Source organism: Tiliqua scincoides, chromosome 4, assembly GCF_035046505.1.
Source record: "Tiliqua scincoides isolate rTilSci1 chromosome 4, rTilSci1.hap2, whole genome shotgun sequence".
Lineage (NCBI taxonomy): Eukaryota > Metazoa > Chordata > Lepidosauria > Squamata > Scincidae > Tiliqua > Tiliqua scincoides.
Window position 1 is genome coordinate 167,729,992 of NC_089824.1, and position 19,459 is coordinate 167,749,450.

General features: G+C 41.6%; 1 protein-coding gene across 1 annotated transcript in view; it reads right to left on the reverse strand.

Moving 5' to 3' along the window:
* Positions 1-18,263, reverse strand: part of GNAI3 (G protein subunit alpha i3) — a 31,265-nt gene extending 13,002 nt beyond the window's left edge. Inside the window, exons 1-4 of the mRNA XM_066626383.1 lie at positions 18,068-18,263; positions 4,649-4,691; positions 3,936-4,077; positions 2,757-2,914 (exon numbers count right to left, since the gene is read on the reverse strand). Of these exons, the coding sequence (XP_066482480.1) occupies positions 2,757-2,914; positions 3,936-4,077; positions 4,649-4,691; positions 18,068-18,185 (461 nt within the window). The 5' untranslated portion in view covers positions 18,186-18,263. The remainder of the gene's footprint in view (positions 1-2,756; positions 2,915-3,935; positions 4,078-4,648; positions 4,692-18,067) is intronic.
* Positions 18,264-19,459: the final 1,196 nt, after the last annotated feature.

Genomic DNA, 19,459 nt, shown 5'->3' on the forward strand with positions numbered 1-19,459 from the left:
AAAAAAAAAATCGCCATTTGAAAAAGTTAAGAATTTTAGTGTTGCTCACACTTATTATTATTCTATTTAATTATATCTTGCCCTTGTGCCCAAATTGACTTTAGAAGGTAGAGCATGCTGTCCTGCATTGAGATTAATCAATGGAAAAGCAAGCTGAAACTAAAAGCCAAGATGCAATTCAATTAAATGACAACTCCAGCAACTCATTCTGAAGTCAAATGCTGGCAGACAAAGGCAGGAGCGACTTCAAGTTCTGAGCACAGGTAGATGCTTAGTTTTGATAACAAGAATCAGGGAGCTATTTAAACAGATTCTATACTTCCCCTGTGTGTAGGTGACTAGCTTGCATGCAACACTGTTGGGTTTCAGCACCAAGCTTTGAAGGCATAAAAGTAGTTTAGTTTTCTTATTTAGATATGCAAAAAGCTGATTCCACAAGAATCCACTATCAAGACAAATACATTTCTTTGCCCCGATGCTATAATATATGCATTGACACACTCCAATGGCAATAGGAAGCTTTATCTAATTCATGCTAAAGATCTATAGGTCCAGTATGAACCTGAAGATCACAAAGTAAATCTTGATTAAAGCATTAGGGGAAAAAAGTGGTGCTCGAAGGGAAGAAAAATAGGACTTCAGAACCAAACTAGATGCAACTTGAACACATTCTTTGGCCTTCTGTATTTTGTTTTATATTGTACATAGCAACCATGGGGGGGCACCAAAACCAGAACTATGCTGGCAGCGTTAACAAGTGGCAGCTTCCATCCTTGGGCGAACAGCAGATCAATACTAAGGCAGGGAGAAAGGGTTAACCTCACCATGCTTAAGTACAAAATACAGATTTCCTCTGTGGCAACCATTTAAACAAAAATCCAAAACAGAACATGAAAGGCTAAATGACTGTTTTTCTCCAAAAAAAAAAAAAAAAAATGTGTATTTGATCTATTATACTCCCTGCAACAGATTACACCAAAGTGGTTGCTCTGTGGAAGGCACTCATACAATAATGCCCAAGAAAAGGCATTCCAGAAAGACTTTTTCCATGGTCCTAGCTAGTTTCATACTGCTGTTATAGCTGAAGCTAGCTTCTTTATTTAATATGAAAACACAATGAAAGATCTTGAGGAGAGAGCACAAAAATGCTGCAAAGATCATAACTACTGTCAAATGCTCCTAAAAAGGTTAAAATTTGGGATAAAATTTATTAACTAATGCTACTCCCTGCAAACAGGATGATGGCAGCATATGGTAGTTCGATGGACAGAAACAGTGCCAAACAATGTCTACCCCCTCCCAGCTAGGACAAGAGAAGACTCTCTTGGGAAAACCTCTCTTCCAGTATGATGAAGAGCCCAAAAATTCCTGGTGTTTCCTGAAAGCTTAGACACTAAAGGAGGCTGGCAGTATGGGACAGTGGGGAAACCAACTCCCCCCAAAACACCATTTTACCCTGCCTGGTCTTGGTGTAACAGTAAATGGAGATTTAAGAGGAAGACCACCTAAATGGGGAGGGGGGGTGGAATGCAAAAACAATATACTTAAAGCAAGAAACTACAAAGGAGGGGTCTGATGGATGGGCGAGGGCAATGGTTGGCATGGAGGTTAAAAAGCAAGCTAAAAATTAGACAAAACATTATTGCAGCCTACTGGGTACTTTTCCTACCCTAAGTACACACTAGTCCAGGATTTTGGTCCTTATTTCCACACATTGTCTGCTGACCCCCGACCCCATCAGATTCTCCTGATGACAGAGCAGAGTTATGGTGCACAAAGAAGTGTGTCACCCCACTTTTTATAACTTGTGGGGTTATAACAGGCTTTTACTTGTGGGATTCAATACTGGGAATGGGTGGGTCACCTAAGCTCTTGACTTTGAGCCAGCTTGTAGGACTGTGAAGCCAACCTGAATCCCAAGAGCAGAAAGTCAAGTTTTGTTTCACCAGTCAGTTGGAGTAGAAGGGCCTACAACAGGACTACTGCATCCACATGACTCAGGTTCTTCAGCATAAAGATCTATCACAGGAGCCTCAGAAGTGACAGGAAAAGCCAAATATATGGAAATTGGGGATTTTCACCACACTGTGCTTTAACAAAGACCAGAAAAAGTCAGCAATTGGCCTTTTCTTTTATCAACAAGTTTAGTTTTACGCTTCCGACACTAAGGTTAAAAACTGCTCTCCAATGAGTGTCCCTAAGTTGAGAACAAAGCTAAGTAAGCTGGTCAAAGCAAAGATGGACAATTTGGAAGACAGAACTTTTGCAAAAGAAAACAAAGAGGATACATACCATTTTGTTTTGCAGTACATTTTAAGTTCCAGGAAGGAGATATCAAGGAAACAAAAATGCCATTAGAAACAGGTTGCCCAGTAGCCCTTATAGTAGACAGAGGCAAGTGTTGTGGAGAATGACAGCTCAGCCCTCTCCTTTGACCCACAGAGCTTGCTTTGATCAACTAAAGAATGATCCATGGCATCTTCAAAGCCAAGTCTCCTCCTTTAACAGCTCACTGTCCAGTTTCCCAAGCTTAAGGCATTTTCCTGAATTGCATTTTTTAAATTATCACATCAAGAGCTCCCCACAGCCTTTTGAGAAACATACTGTCATAGCAATTCCTTAGAAGTACCCAACGTTCCTGCCACAGCTCTGCAAAGTAAATAACAGTTCTGTAAAGTAAGACGTAATGCTTATGGATGAGGTTAATAACATGAGCTCATCTGAGTGTGCTGGAAATCTGCAAAAAGGCTTCTTACTATGATGCAGAATCATTAAGCTGATATTCTCTTGATCTGCTGAAGCAAGCTTGAACTCCAGGATCTCTCCATAAACGCTTAATCACTCCTGATAGCTCAGGCGTCATGACTCCCTCCTCTGCACTTCCAGCCAGTACAAACAATTGACGGGCATCATCCTGCAGAAAAGGATAAGTTAAATATGGCTATTATGTTGCTGTGCATTGTATTATGCTGCTTAACTACCAGCATCAGAGGCAGTGTTTGTCAGCAGCAGTTTTACAATTGTATGGCTGATTACCCACCACCTACCAGTGAACGTTTTTCTACCCCAAAAGAGTCTCCAACTAAACAGCTGTGGGTTAATTGCAGAAGCAATTCTTTGATGTACAGCTCAATCAGTGTTTAGCCTGTTACATACACTTAGCAGAACCATCAACAAAGAAGGTATGCCCTGGTGTATAAGCTCTCATATGACAGCTATTTCCCTAGGGCGGTCACAGTGACACAGTACTGGGAAACAGAATTCTCTCAAGTTACAACTGAACTGTGACACTTGCTGGAATCAGAATTGCTAATGCTAGAGAAATAAAATGGATGCTTTAAAAAAACAATTAAAACTTTAATTAAAACAAACGACAAAGGCTGCAAGATTAGTAGTGTCAACAGCATGAAGCAAAAGACTTTTGGGAAATCAGATATTTAAAAGACAGTTATGGTCCAGATTAAGGAAATGGCACTGGGAAGTTTAAAAGTCATGGATGATTAAAATTTTAAGGTTCTGAAAAACTGTCACAATCTACTGTCCTCACAAAAGCAAAAGATGACTTGCTATATCGAAAGGATTACCAAGAATCCAGCAGGGTATTCTCCCAACCATTATACAAAATGGCATCAGAACTTAACTGAGGAAGCACAGTGGTAGAGGCAACATAATCTACAAATATACGGAACTGCTGCTTAAGCAATACAAGATTTCACAAAAACATGTTCCAATATAGCTCATAATACTGGCAACATTACAGTCATGGCAACAAAACATTTGGAATGGAATGTTATTCATTCCTCATATGATTAGATGCATACCACTATCAGCATCTTGCATTTTTTGTGTATATCCACCACCAGTTTCATGGACAAATACTACAAAGTGACATTATCATGATCTGCCACACTATCAAATCAACACCATACACTTACTGCTCGGGCAACTTCCCCAAAGTCTATCTTTAGTCTTCCCATTGCTCTTATTATTGCAATGATAGATTGAATAGTATTGCTGTAGACAACCACTTTATACTGCTTGCATTCTTCCTCTGAATAGCCATCCTCATGAATGATTCTGGAAAAAGAAACAAATTGAAGCCTGTTAGAGTAAAGCACTGGAATGGAGAGATCCAGGATCAAACTCCCAATCAGCCATGAAGCTCACTGATTACCTCTCAGCCTAACCTACTTCACAAACTTGCTGTGAGAATAATGTGCGGGAGGGAACTTTATATGCTACCCAAGCTCTTTCGAGGAAAAACAGGATATAAAGGTAATAAAATGTTCTGTCCTTTACAATGGAGGATCCCTCCCTTGTCTGCTTGGACAAGAACTTCTTTGGACTCAAGCCAATGGGTACAGTCGACTTGCAGTGTGGGTACAATGTCACAAAAGATCCTGACAGAGTTCAAAAGAAGTTTCCCTCCTTCCTTCCCTGCCACAGGAGCTTATGCAGAACCAGAATAAAAGAATGCTATTTTATACTCCCCTGATTTCCAAACATGCTTCCTTGCTGATGTAGGGTTGTAAGGACTCAATAAGACTCTATTGGGCCCTTCAGGGATTCTCCATAGGCGCTCTGTCCATGGTGCAAACAAATGTGCCTGTTTTGTACATCAGCCAAAAATATGTGCTATTTTACTTACTTCATCTGTTTCACTATGGTACTTTTACCAGATTCTCCAGCACCTAAAACACATAAGCAAATTAGTTTACTAGTTACTAATAATTAGTAATTAGTTACCAATTACTACATGAAGTTAAGAGAGCTGAATTTCAATTATTAAACTCAAAAGTGAAGATTTTTCTATATCAACCAACTGTTCCAGAAGCACCAGTACACCATACACAATTTTAAACTCCTGCATTTCTTATTAGGACTGCAAGTGATCTGTTGACAGTTTAAGCCTGATTATAAACCTACTACTCATTTGCATGCTTTTCATATGCAGCTGGGATACATGTATATACAGTGACTGGACTACCTGGCATCCACTTATTAGATTTTGGGCCCAATCATATTCAATGTTCCAACACCAATGCAGCTTCAATGCAGCACCAAGGTAAGGGAGGTCTTTGGGACTAATCCCCACTTCAGCACACATTCTGTGCTGAACAGATGCATCTCTGCTGAAAAGTTGGATAGGATTTGATCTTTTTTCATATTTCCTGTGGCAGAGCATTACTGTTCCAAAGAATATCATTAAGCAATTGATACAAAAATATTAACATGAATACCACCATATAACACACTTGAGAACCATATTTTTCCCAAGGTAAGGTAGTGCACAACAGTGCATACTTGGGGTACATGGAATTTCTGGCGCGAAAGGGATATACATATAAGTAGTTTACATTGCATAAAGCAAAACTAGAAAGATATTAACGTACATGACTGAGTCCTATGTAGTATGCACAAAGTTAAAAGAAGCAAGACATTAATTCAACTTCCCACACCCATCCCTCAAACTGTGACTGCAATATAAGTTCCTACAGGAGTGCGGTCATAGACACCTGACTGGATGATGCTCCTCTATCATTCAATGAAACAGGAACATCAGCCTAAAATGCAAGTAACAATATTGCTCAACTGGACAGCTAAAAAGATTGCATACAGCTCTGTCTCATGTATTATGATTACTGTCCGATATTTCAAGCTTTCCGTTACAGAATTAAAATAAAAAACCTGTCCATTTTATTTAGAAAACCAATAAGAGTCCACTTGATTGGATATCAGTTTTTATTCTGGCACAAATTCAGATCTACTGTACACAGAATACTAGGGAGAAAAACACACACCCCAAATCTACCAGCAGCAAAGCAAAATTATACAGCGTGAACACATTACTCAACTTGTATGCTTGGTTTTACTTGAAAAAGTTTTTTTTCAGTTCTTTCCCATTCAAGACTTGTAGGGGTGGGGATTAGAACCTATGAACTACAGGGAAATGATTTATGTATAGAAAACACTGCACATATCCTGTGCATTGGTGATTTCGCATTTAGAGGCTTGCTATGAAAGTTATGAAACCAGGATTTTATGGTTTCTATTCTATTCTTGCTATGAAACCAGAATTCTCCAGATTCTGAGGAGCAAAAATCCCTATAAAAATTACTATAATTAGGCATGAAATGAGAATTCTTAGGCTCTGTGCTTATGACCGCTGCTGATTCAACCATGAGGCATGGTAAAGTGGAATGTGAGGGGACCAAGGGGACAGTGGATTTGGGGTGCACTTCACCCCAAGTCTGCCACATCCCTCCAGTCTGTCACCAGTGAAAGCCGCAATGACCTGCCCAAGCAAAAAGCAAATCATTTACCCCCTCACCTTGCTCTCTGTGCAATTTCTTTAAAAGTCAGAAGTGCAGGACTTCAGTTTTATTTACAATATGCGACATACCTTTAAATAAAATCAGAAGTCTCATACTTTGGGTTTGCTGAAACTGATGAAACACAGTAAGGAGTTTTTACTGTTCACAAAACACAGTAAGGAGCTGCCATGCTTTTCTGTGTATGGCAGCATCAGTGTGGGACTGTGCTCAGGATTGCACTACCCCTCCTTATTGATGATACGTAAGCAGAGCCTTTGCATTTATACAAATCATCTGGTAGTTAAAGTACTCGGTAATACAGACTTCCTGGGTGACTTCTGCTCAGAACAGAATACAATATCATGAAATCTTTTATTTCATTATTTAAAAACATTTCTATCCCATGCTTTTTGCCTATCAAGGCAACTCAAGGCAGTTCATGTTAAGACAAATCAAAATACAAACAAAAGCAGCAACTAATTAAGAGGCAATATAAACAAAAAAAATTACTGCAGCTGAAAAGGCACAGCTAAACAATGATGCATTCACTGCTGAATGTCATCCCCCCCCCCCCACACAAAGGTGAATGGAAAAACCGGGACAGGGGCCAACTGGGTTTTCCAAGGTTGGCATCACTCCAAGAAGACCCTGCTTCTAACAGATGCCTGCCATACCTCTGAAAGCAAGGACACCTACAGCAAAGTCTGAGGCGATGACCAGAGCATACAGGAAGGCACAGGTGGAAGGAGGTGGTTCTTGTAAATAAGTTCTTGGTTTATTTTTTTAAACTAAGTAGCACAGCACAGCCTTTGATTCAAACACCACTCCAACAAAAGCAAGTTTCACAAGGGAACCAATTATATGTACATGTACAATATTTCAGAATACTGCTTATTACCAACTTATAGTTGTGTCTTTGGGATTCAAGCAAGGCAACTTGCCTCCAGTCAGAGCTTCCAGCCTTACAGGAATATATTTCTAAGTTGTCAGCAGAATGAAGGGAGGGTGTGGTTATCTTTCCTTTAATAACTTTACACCAGAGAGCATCCTGGTAGCTTCAACATACTTGCTCCCTCATTGTCGCCCTGTAACACCCTTCCACTGCCAATTCTGATCTACCTAAGGGATGGGGGGGTGAATTAGTTGCCAACGGCTGCATATCTATTTTGGAATAAAACTACAGACACTGATGATTCTGGTTTTGTTTAAGGAGCTTATATTCTCAAATGCACAGAGTTTACATTCTAGAATTTAAATGTTACTACTTGTTTACCTACTTGAGAATCCCTTGGAAATAACCACTCTAGCAATTACTTTTCCCATGGTACAAGAAGGTTGCCTCTAAAGTGTGTTGCGCAAACCACACTCAAGTCACGTACTGGGACAGGAAAGAAGAGTTTACAAGTATTTCATCAGCAGCAGCTTTTGTGTCCAAGAGCCAAGAACCAGTTCTCAACCGCTACTGAGCCACTCCTATGCATATGGAAACACTATACGGTTTAAAATATTAACTGGCTTTCATGTGGCAGATCAGATACTGAGCTGCTTCAAGTTCAGTTGAACAGGATTTTATTTACACAGGAATTGTGTTGGCAGAAGGGGATAGTAAGGAATGATACTATGCACAATGTCTCAAAGTTTTGAAAACCCAGGCCATCAATATCACAATTAAATACAGCAGCACTGGACAGCATGAAGCAAATAAAAAGACCACAACTGTGATAGCTTCTGTGGCATCCCCTACAGTAAGTTCCCTGCCTTACAAAAGGCAGCCTTTTGTTGTCAAAGCAAGCAAACCCAAGTTATTCTACTAGGTTGTCTAGGGTCCTCAAGTTACATGGAAACTCACTTCTAAAAAAAATACTTGAGGTTCTTCACTTTATCTCAAGAGGAGCTGAACAAGGCATTTGTCACAGCTGAATTTTTAACACTGCTTAGACACAACAGCATGCTGTGCGATGGATTATCCCTGTCGTAAAAACTGCGCTAATACTGGGCTGCAAACTCATTCCAAACTGTAAAGGAAAAAACTTCAGGGCACTGATAAGCAAGTATCACATGTTTAAGTGTATTCCTGCACAGAACCACATAGTTTTCAAATTTCCTGGAGCCTGGAACTTTTCCTAACTCTATTCTTTGTTCTTAAAGTGGAAAATATACATTGCTCACTCACCACATGGAAGACCCCAAAGGGTGGTGGTAGAAAATGTAGCAAGCAGCAGCAAGAGAAGAAGCACCACCTAATGCTTCTCTCTCCCACCCCCCTCCCTGCCAGAAGCAGAATTGGGGGGGGGGGGAGAAACAGGCTCTGTTGCAGGGAAATGATTAAACAGCTTCTCCCACAGCAGCTGCCACTTTGGAGAGAAGCAGCAGCACTTGGGAATTTTGTTACACAAGGTGACCCCATATGGTGTAGCTCTGGCATTGTTCCTTAAGTTCCACCTCAAAAACAGGAGGAATAAAATTACTAAGTCAATCCGCTCTAAGCAGGAAGAAGCTTTAACAAATAGAAAAGAGTAATTGCATCAGGTTCATGTTGCCACTTTACGCTGAGGGTATGCTGACTTCACTAGCTCTCTATTCTTTAAAAAAAACTACGTTAATCTTAAAGATGGTCTACCCTTGAAGATTGCCTGAAAACTGCAATTAAAGCAGAGGCAGCAGCCAGAGAAATTGCAAGGGCTGGGTGAGTTGCAGCTGCTTCATTCAGCTACATCTCCTGCAGTTTTACTGGTTGCTAGTTCATTTCTGAACACAATTCAAGGTGCTTGATTTGACCCTTAAAGCCCGTTACAGCTTGGGAATGTGGATTTGTGAATTTGTGGAACCACCTTCTTCCACATGAACCAGCTTAATGTCCGAAGGGACCCTGCTGCAGTTGTCATCTCTGGCTGAGGACAGATTGGTGGCAATACGTTTTTATGAACGTATTTTAATCGGGATCCTAATTTTATTGTTTTTAAACATCTTATTATATATATCAGTGTTTTTAGGATGGTCTTGTGAGCTGCCTTGAGTGCACTTCGTGGGATAAAAATTCTATCTAACAATAAACAAGGAATAGGGCCTACTCTGTGATGCTACCACAACAATGGAATTTCCTCACATATTAACTAAGATCCATGCCCTCCCTATTAGCTTTCCAGTGGGTGTTGAAAACTTTCCTTTTTTGTTTGGCTTTCCCTCCTTAGTTGCTTTGGTAGTCTTTTTATGGTCGCTTTAGCCCTTGAGTTTCTGGTTAGTATTATTTATGCTGCCAGTTCTTGTTTTGTTGTCTCATGTTTTTAAATACTTTTTATTATTGTTTTTAATCATATTTTTTAATGTTGTAAACTACCTTGAGCACCCTAATTTTGTCTACTTCCAAAGCAACTATTCCAAGACCTGCTTGAAGACCACAATACCATGCAATACAGCAGAGATAGAGTAGCACGCAATGCTAATAGGAGCATACTGAAACATACATCTTGAAACAGGCATAATATACCTATATCCTACAGTCAGTCATGATTTCACTAGGCCTGGAAGAAAATGCAAATGACCCTCAGGAAGCTAAAAAATGGCATGTGTTCCCAGCACATTCACAGGGCAAATACTGAATAAAGTTAGCCCATATAATCTACAATGTTTTCTTTAGATTTACAAACAGAATTCTTAGGTTTAAGCCCACTCAGACTGTAATTTTAAATACACTTACACCTGAGTAAGCTCTATTAAACACAGTGCGACTTTTGAATAGATCAGCCTAAGACTACATTGTTTCTCCCATTAAAGTTAGTCCCATTAAAGTTAGTCCAAGCTGGGACTAAATACACTTGGTATGGCAGCTTAACTGGTTTGCAGACCACTGGCTCTTTCCAAGTTATACCGACCCAGGCAAGTAATGCAGATCGGAAGTTAAACTAAGCAGGTAAATTAATGCAATAGCTGCATTACTTGCTGTAATAAGATTATAATCATTCTAACTATGTGTCAGCTACACCGAGTGGCCATTCACAAAAATGTTTTTCCTGAAGGCACTGCAATAACGAAACAGAAGTGCTGTTTGGGGCAATGTGCAAAGTGGGGTGGTGGTGGTTCTGGAGGAAGGAAGGGAAGGAGATGTCCATGCTCCTCCAGTCTTATAGATTCTCTCTCCTCACAGTCTGAAATGTTGCTTGGGGCAGAAATCAACAGGGGCTGAAATGTGTCTATACCACAACAGTTACCAAGGGTAATGCAAACTGCCCCACTTCTTCACACTTGTTAGGCTTAACACAAATCCTGTACTTGCATAACAGCTTTTGAGAGACATACTAATGTACTGTTTGTGGAAAAATCAATGACCTTTGTGTGAACAGAGTGAAAGGGAAATGATGATCATACATTCAACAGCTTTACATAACTGCTTCCAGAACCACCTCCATTACAGACAAAGCTAGTCTCCCTAAGCAACATCAGAAGAATTTACTGTATTTTTCCACAAGTTTAGGAGCCCTGCTTGAAGACCACCACCCCACAATACAGAAGGTATGAAGCAGCAACCACTGCCAACAGCAGTCTAATAAACATTCTTTCTTGAGACAGACACAATGGCTAATAAATCTTTTGCAAAGGAGACTTGCAAAAAAACCTACTTGACAGTGTGTACCTGGTCACACCATTTTAATGACGGAGGAAAAACAATTCCTTTATTGTTACCAGCATAAGAAATGCATGAAGTCACCAACTTTGCTATCGTTCTATTTCTTAATAAATTATGTCAACAAAAGCAGCTTTATGTTCACCGAGTTCTTAAAAATAGTGACTAAAATTATAATACTTTTACTGCATATTACTATTCCATTTACTACCCTAAAAGACCATTTTCCCAAACAACAGCAAATGTAAGTATGCAGTATGGATTTTTTTAAAAATTCTTAATGCTCTATCTTGTTTAGTATCTGGATAAACATTCCATTGGTAACCTTTACTGTGTAGTTCAGAGACTGAAGACTCCTCTGGTGATGTCTTGTGGAAAAAATACATAGAACCACTCAGTTTTGGTATCTGAACTAAACAAAAAACCTGGTAAACTGATTGATTAAATATTCCTGCACAAAAATACTCTGGTTGCCTGTAACAAGAAATGATCTTCTTCAGACAATTAAGCAGAAACCTTTGCAAAAGTTGACTGTTTCCTTCTTTTAGGCCAGAAAGCATTTGATTTTATTTCTAAATCTTCAAATTTGTATACCCCCTTCCATTATAATTGTCTCAAGGAAACAAACATTTAAAACTTGATAAAAATACCCCCCCCCCCCCCAAAAAAAAGCAGTGTCCTACTAGTGCTTCCGCTCACAGGAGCTCCCTTCATGAACAGAAGGAATATTCATAAGATGATAAAAAGAGCCCTGCTAGATCAGGCCAAAGGTCCATCTAGTCCAGCTTCCTGTATCTCACAGTGGTCACCAAATGCCTTAGGGTGCACAGGGACAACAACTGTATCTTGCTGCTTCTCTTGCAACTGGCATTCAGAGACAGGATACCTCAGAAACCCAGAGGTTGCATATAGTGATCATGGCTTGTAAGCAGTGGATGTTCTGCTCCATCTGTAGAAAAAGTTCCCAACGGTGAAAGTGCTAGATGAGATACTACCCTGACAGGGAAAAAAATTTTAAAGCATCTAAAAACAGTCAAAGCCAGAGACTACCCTAAATGTAGCCCAGGGCACAACAGATGCATTTTTACAGGACAAGAGACATACATACCGGCATGAAACAGCACAAAATTCTCAGAGAAGGAAGCTCCAGAGTCTGGATGCAACAACATTTAGCTTTCCTCCACTGGATCCTGAACCTCCATGTCAGTCTGCCGGCCCTACACAGAGACACTTAATTCTATGTGGACTCTTGAGTTGCTGTAGAATCGAGTAGCCCCATTGTGGGGCTACTCGCCTTACTTGGGGGAATGGGATGAAAGTCCCCTTCTCCCAAGGAGCCTCCAGCGCTGCCTGCTGAGCATGCAGGATGCAGCGGCAGCTATTTTTGGCTCCACTGCAACCCCACAGGCCAGGCAGCTCAGGACTGGACTACCAGATATGAATGAATATTTGTACTTCATGTGGTGGTAGCCATACCTCTTGCCCTAAACTTAAATAGAATGGACAAAAATTGAGTGACAATGAACCCTGAAACAAAGTACATAATGAGCTGTAGTATTAGGAGATAGTGCTTTCAAAAATAGGTCAATTTTTGGCACCAAACTCATGCAGCCACTATTTCTGTTTGCCAGTGCCATTTCTCCATCATCTGTTGCTTATGCTTGAGCTTGCTAAGGATGCAGTTAAGTGTAGTTATGAACTAACGACTGTAACAGGCCTATATCTGCTACCTAATAGCAAGCTAATTTTTCACCAGCCATGTGCAACCAAGTAACATGAATCATCTGCCCCACCCTTCTTCCACTACAAGCAGTACTAGTAACTACACTATTAATTAGATTCCAACGCTCTTGAGGTGGGGCTGCCCTTAAAGAGTAGTTGAAAACTGCAAGAAGTACAAAATGCTATCAGGTTGTCCTACGTGATTTTTTCCCCCAAAGCAACATGTAACATGTCTAAGATTATGAATGCTGATATCACACATCCAATGCTGTCACCCGACTCATATTTTGCTTAAAGTCAGTCAAATTCCACTTAATGCAGTGGTTTCTTAGCTCAGTCTTTCTCCCAGAACATCCATTTACTTGGGAGTGAAGTTCCATGGATTTCATTGATGCTGACATACAAATAAGGCTCCCCCATTACAAGATCAACATATATTAAGTAGGTTAATAAAAACAAATGCCCTAAACCTAAAGACTGTACACCCTTGACTAAAATGAAATCATGCTTTTAAAATACTAAATAAGAGTTTCCTATCAAATTATTCACACTAGCCACATAAGATTGTTTCTTAAAGGAAATGTTTGAAGTCATTTATTACAGATACTAGTAATTCTCTACTTTCAGCTGAGTGCACTGAAATGGTCACACCTTGCCCTTCAGCAGTTTTTAAAATACTGTTTATGTGCACATTAAAACACCTAATGAAGTTATGTACAACATCTCCAGGATAGAAAGCATTTTAGGTTCTATGTACAAGCTTGTGAACTCTGAACAGGGGGGACCCCATATCCGCAGATGAAGGAGGACCCCGTACCATCTGGAGGCAAGGGGAACTATGCTCTGGAACGCATCCTTGGTGGGCTTCCTCTACCCTCCCAATGCCTTTTAAGGGCATAAAGACAACACTTTTGGTTTTACAAAAAAAGAAGTGACTTTTTCTGCCTAAACAGCCATTCTTAGGCCCAAAGAGGCAATGGGCAGATGCACGTAAACTCAGCAGGGTTCAGAAGACCCTACAGAGGCAAAGGCAGTACAGCTCCCTCATCTCCAGAGGGCAAGGAGCATCCTCAGTATCCCTGGTTTCAGCTAAACATGGGGAGGAGCTCCAGAATGGAACCCCCCACGGATACTGGGGTACGGCTGAATATTCTTGAATAAGACCAAACAGCCTAAAAAGCAAACATGATACAAATATTGGTATCACTAGACTTTGTGAAGATGTCAGGCTCAATGCCACACTTCCAAAAGAAAGAAAAAACATGGGATGTGGAAAGAGGAAAAAGGAGATTAAAAGGACAAAATTGCTTCTTCAGACACTGAGGTATCAAAATGAACATTCCAAAGTTCAATATTAAATGTTTTAGAGTTTACTTAAAAAAGAAATGGCTACAAAAACACAATTTTTCTGATGCAGAGTACAAGTTCACATTATTAGTGAATTCAATACTTTTCCATCACATGTAGTTAGAGAAAGGGGCAACAGTTTTATTTTTTTCATGGATTTCAGTGTTTTTTAAAGTTAGAAGTGGAGAAAGCAGTGTTTTTATTCCAAGGATGCATTTTTATAAATTATAATTATAATTGCATAAAAAGTGTACTAGGTAGGTGATATAGGTGGTACAGTGTCAGCAGATGCAGCAACATGCATATAGAGGAGTTACAGAATATGCTGAGGTACTAGAGAATTGCTATTTTTGGTGCAGATTTTGAGTTTTTTTTAAATACAAAAATGAGTAGGGCAGAAAGCAGCATTATGCGTTTTTACTTCATTATTACCAAAAAATACATCTACTTTCCCTGCATAGGAATCTGTAAGAAATCTTTCCCAGGATCAGACAATGGGTCCATCTAGTCCAGGAGTCTAACTCCCAACCATGGCCAGGCAAATGTTCCAAAAATTTGCAACTACGCACATACTGGTAAGGGCATCCCTGTTTGTTCATCACAATTTTTACTGTCTTTGAAAAAGGAAGTTCCATTGTTTAGCACCACAGAGTTAATCTGCATGGATGTGTCTAATTCGTGTCAATCATCTAAGTAATGTCATCTTGTGCAATAAGTTCAACATGTTGATTTTATGGTGTGTGAAAGAGTGCTTCCTTCTGTCATCCTGAACCTACTGACAATGAATTTCACTAAGTTCAAATTTTAGTAATATTAGCATAGTTTCAACACATCCACTAAGCCTTCTTCCAAAATAAAAGCATTCTTTTATCTGTAATCACTTTTGTTGCATTTTCTGTATGTTTCCAGCTCTGGGGAGGTTGATGTGATAAACACAGTACACTGTATTCTGTAGATGCAGGTCATAAAATATTTTTTCCTAAATTCCAAAAATATTCTCTTCTACAGCACACTGCTGACTTTTTTAGTGGGCCATGACCACAAGGACTTTCTAGCCACGTCTAATCTAGGATTCTTTGCCCCCACTGTGTGATCTTTACCACTGAATGATTTATCATTGAAGCAAACAACTTGTAGCATCAATTACAAAACTGAACCACAAGCATACAAATACTCATTAAAACAGCAGTATAATACAAAAAAGGAACATGAAACTGAACAGAATGCTATAACACGTAAAACACTCAATCACAGTTTTCAAAGATTACAGTATTTTGGAGTTCTTGGATGTACAACTGTTTCCATGGGCAACTCAGGCCATGCCGAATTGGATCACTTGCCATAATTTGGGGCTTTGCCAAAACCTTTTGAAAAAGGGGATCAACAAACTGATTCTAGCAACAATTCATTGATTTTTTATTCATTGATATAAAGTCTTATGATTTATATTTTAGTTCTAAAAAGTCAACAATTTCTCATTTGAGTTATTTAAGTTAATTCATTCTAAAACTTCATCTTTATTTAAGATGAACACTGCAAGAAAAATTTAGAACATAAGAACAGCCCCACTGGATCAGGCCATAGGCCCATCTAGTCCAGCTTCCTGTATCTCACAGCGGCCCACCAAATGCCCCAGGGAGCACACCAGATAACAAGAGACCTCATCCTGGTGCCCTCCCCTACATCTGGCATTCTGACTTAACCCATTTCTAAAATCAGGAGGTTGCGCATACACATCATGGCTTGTACCCCATAATGGATTTTTCCTCCAGAAACTCGTCCAATCCCCTTTTAAAGGCGTCTACGCTAGACGCCAGCACCACATCCTGTGGCAAGGAGTTCCACAGAACGACCACACGCTGAATAAAGAAATATTTTCTTTTGTCTGTCCTAACCCGCCCAACACTCAATTTTAGTGGATGTCCCCTGGTTCTGGTATTATGTGAGAGTGTAAAGAGCATCTTTCTATCCACTCTGTCCATTCCCTGCATAATTTTGTATGTCTCAATCATGTCCCCCCTCAAGCGTCTCTTTTCTAGGCTGAAGAGGCCCAAACGCTGTAGCCTTTCCTCATAAGGAAGGTGCCCCAGCCCCGTAATCATCTTTGTCGCTCTCTTTTGCACCTTTTCCATTTCCACTATGTCTTTTTTGAGATGCGGCGACCAGAACTGGACACAATACTCCAGGTGTGGCCTTACCATCGATTTGTACAACGGCATTATAATACTAGCCGTTTTGTTCTCAATACCCTTCCTAATGATCCCAAGCATAGAATTGGCCTTCTTTACTGCCGCCGCACATTGGGTCGACACTTTCATCGACCTGTCCACCACCACCCCAAGATCTCTCTCCTGATCTGTCACAGACAGCTCAGAACCCATCAGCCTATATCTAAAGTTTTGATTTTTTGCCCCAATGTGCATGACTTTACACTTACTGACATTGAAGCGCATCTGCCATTAGCTGTAGGGATTCCTCTAAAAACTTTTGCAGTCAGGACTAACACCAAGGGGGGGGGGAGGGAGGAAGAAATCACCTATCCAAACAGCCTCTCTTCCTTGGACTTTCAATTATTAGTGTTCAACAATTTGCTGTTGGAATTTGTCCTTGACTTCACATTCTGTTGGTGACCTTTTGCTTTTCCCTCAACTCCCATAACACTATCTACTGTACCTGGAAAAACCAGGTACAATGCCAAATGTCCCCTTGCCAGTGAAAAACTCTCACCCCCACTCCGACACATGAATGGCAAATAACTATTTTCTTACTTTATTTGCATGCTGGAACATAGAAAACTATCATACTGAATCAGACTATTAACCCACCAAAGTTCAATCCTGCCTAGTAATGGCTCTTCAAAAAAATTCAGATACAAATTTTTCCCTTCCAGATCTCAGATGAACCTGAGACATTCTGCAGGCTAGGCAGAGGCTCTTCCACTCACCTGCCATCCCTCCCTTCTCTCTAGTCATCAGCTGTACAACACACATATTCCAGGACGAAAGTTAACTATGCAGTTTTTTAGCGTGCTTGTTCTGTGTGGGGACGGATGGGCACCTTTCCCTTTGCTGTCCAAGCTTATAGGGGTTCTGTGAGAGGGGTGTGGTAAAGTGTGGAAAAAAGAGGACTCTCCACTTTCACTATATTCCTTTTCAGCTTATACACAACTGCAAGAGCAGGCACAGGCATCAAAAACCGCTCACCAGAGTCTCACACCTACGCACACAAAAATTCATACGAGACGACATACTACTGCAAGTTGAAAACCTTTTGGCTAAAAAAAAAGTACATTAAAAAATCACTGAAGTCCAACCGAGTAGAGAGTTTCAGGTTTAAATGCTGAGGCTTGTTATTTTTCCCTACAAGCTCCTACCTACAAACCTACAGGCATGTAGAAGCGCCTCTTTGTAAGACCTTCACTGTAGGAGAGCAACTTTTTGCAAGTCTGGTACTGTACTTGTAGTCTCCTTGGGAGTGGGAGGGACGTATTCCCAAACCCAATCCAAGCATATCTACTCAGAAGTAAATCCTATAGTAGTTAATAAGGCTTACGCCTATAGGGCTTACTCCTGCAGTCCCACTGCAGTCAACAGGGCTTACTCCCAGGTAAGTGTGGCAGGACTGCAGCCTCTGTCCCTTCAAAAAGGGGAAGGTGTGCCTGGCACAAGCTGCAATCCTAGCCACACTTACACGGGAGTAAGTGCCATTGCCCATAATGGGACTTACTTCTGAGTAGACACGCACAGACTTGGGCTGTGGGTGATGGAGACCCGACCTCCTTGGCGCCCTCTGGGAGAGGCTTGGGCGTTCCCCCTCCTGCCTGAAGCCTCCAGGGCCGGTCCGCAGAGTCGCCTCAGCTCAGCCGAGCCCGCCGGGTAGGGAGCGGGCAAGGCGGTGGCAGGCACGGGATGCTGCGGGGGCCGCGGAGCGCCCCGGCTGACAGGAGCGGGCTGGGCGAGGCGCAGAGCCACAGCGCTCCTGCCGGTGCCCGGCTGGCTGCAGCCCGGCGGAGGGAAGGGGAGGGGAGCAGGCCCGGCCCGGCCCGGCCGCGCCCTCCGCTTACCGAGCAGCAGCAGCTTCACCTCCTTGGCCGCCTTCTCGCCGTCCTCGCGTAGGTTGCGGTCGATCATGCGGCTCCGCTCGGCGGCCGCCTTGTCCTCGGCGCTCAGCGTGCAGCCCATGGCGACGAGAGGAGGCGGCGCAGCACCGCGCGCTCTCCTCAGCTGCTAGAGAGGAGTCGAGAGGACGGGCGGGGCGGGGGGAGGCGCCGGAAACCGGCCTACTTCCGCCTCCGAACGCTTCGCCGACACAGAGCTGGAAAGAGGGTAGACTGACACAAGGAGCGCACTTCCGAGTTCATCGGTAGACTTTTTTTTCAACTCTTCCTGCAAACTTCAGTGAACAAAGTTTGGATTTTCGCCTATCAGGAGGGGGTGTGTTTTTTCGGTACTTCCCCCCGCCAAAAAAATTTCCTGATTAAAATAGCAAATTGTGGTGTTATATGTTTCCCCCCCTCCAAGGACACATTTTAATATGATTATAAACCCTTAAAAAATATTCTAACTGCCCAATCCTATGCTTGTCTACTGAGAAGTAAGTCCCATTATAGTCAACGGGCCTTACTCCCAGGAAAGTGTGGATAGGATTGGGCTGTCAGTGTTTCTCAACCAGTGGTATGTGTACCACCAGTGGTACTTGAGGTGGTGCCTGGGGGTGCTCACAGGGTCCTGCCACTCAGCAACGAGACCAGGAGCGCCACACAGCAAACAGCTGCCAGAGACTTGGCTCAGTGTTCCAAAGGATGCTTTTCCACGCGCAAAAAAGGCCCTCCAGTCCACCCTGAGCCTCCTACTAGTGTTTGTCACATCACATCTGGCCTCCCAACCTGGAAGTGACTGATGCCATCACCAGTGACCTCCAGTGGTACTTCCAAAAGGTGGAGTGCTACAGTGGAGGACATATGTTGAGAAACACTGTACTAGGTCAGTGACAAAGGCGGTGTAGTGTCAGCAGATGCAGCCACAGTATTATTTCCAACTGGAAAAGCAATCTCTTAATTTCTGGAACGTTAAAATGTGGAGCTTAATGTTTTTATTTGGGTATTTTAACACCCAAAAAGGTGGTGTTTTGTGTTTGTATGAGTTTTTAACATAACAAACAAAACCCCGACATATCAGTGATAGGATGCTGAGGGTCCAATCCTATCCAACTTTTCTGCACTGGTGCTGCTGTAATGCAGCCCCAAGGTAAGGGAACAAATGTTTCCTTACCTTAAGGAGGGCTCTGTGACTGTCCCTCCACCTCAGGCTGCAGTGTATGCCCCATTGACATGGATGCACTGGCACTGCAAAATTGGATAGCATTGGGCCCTGACTGTCCACCTTGACACACAAAAATGGCAGCACAGACATTCATTTTCTGAAGAGGGCAATTTAAGTAGGTTGTCTTTTTCTAC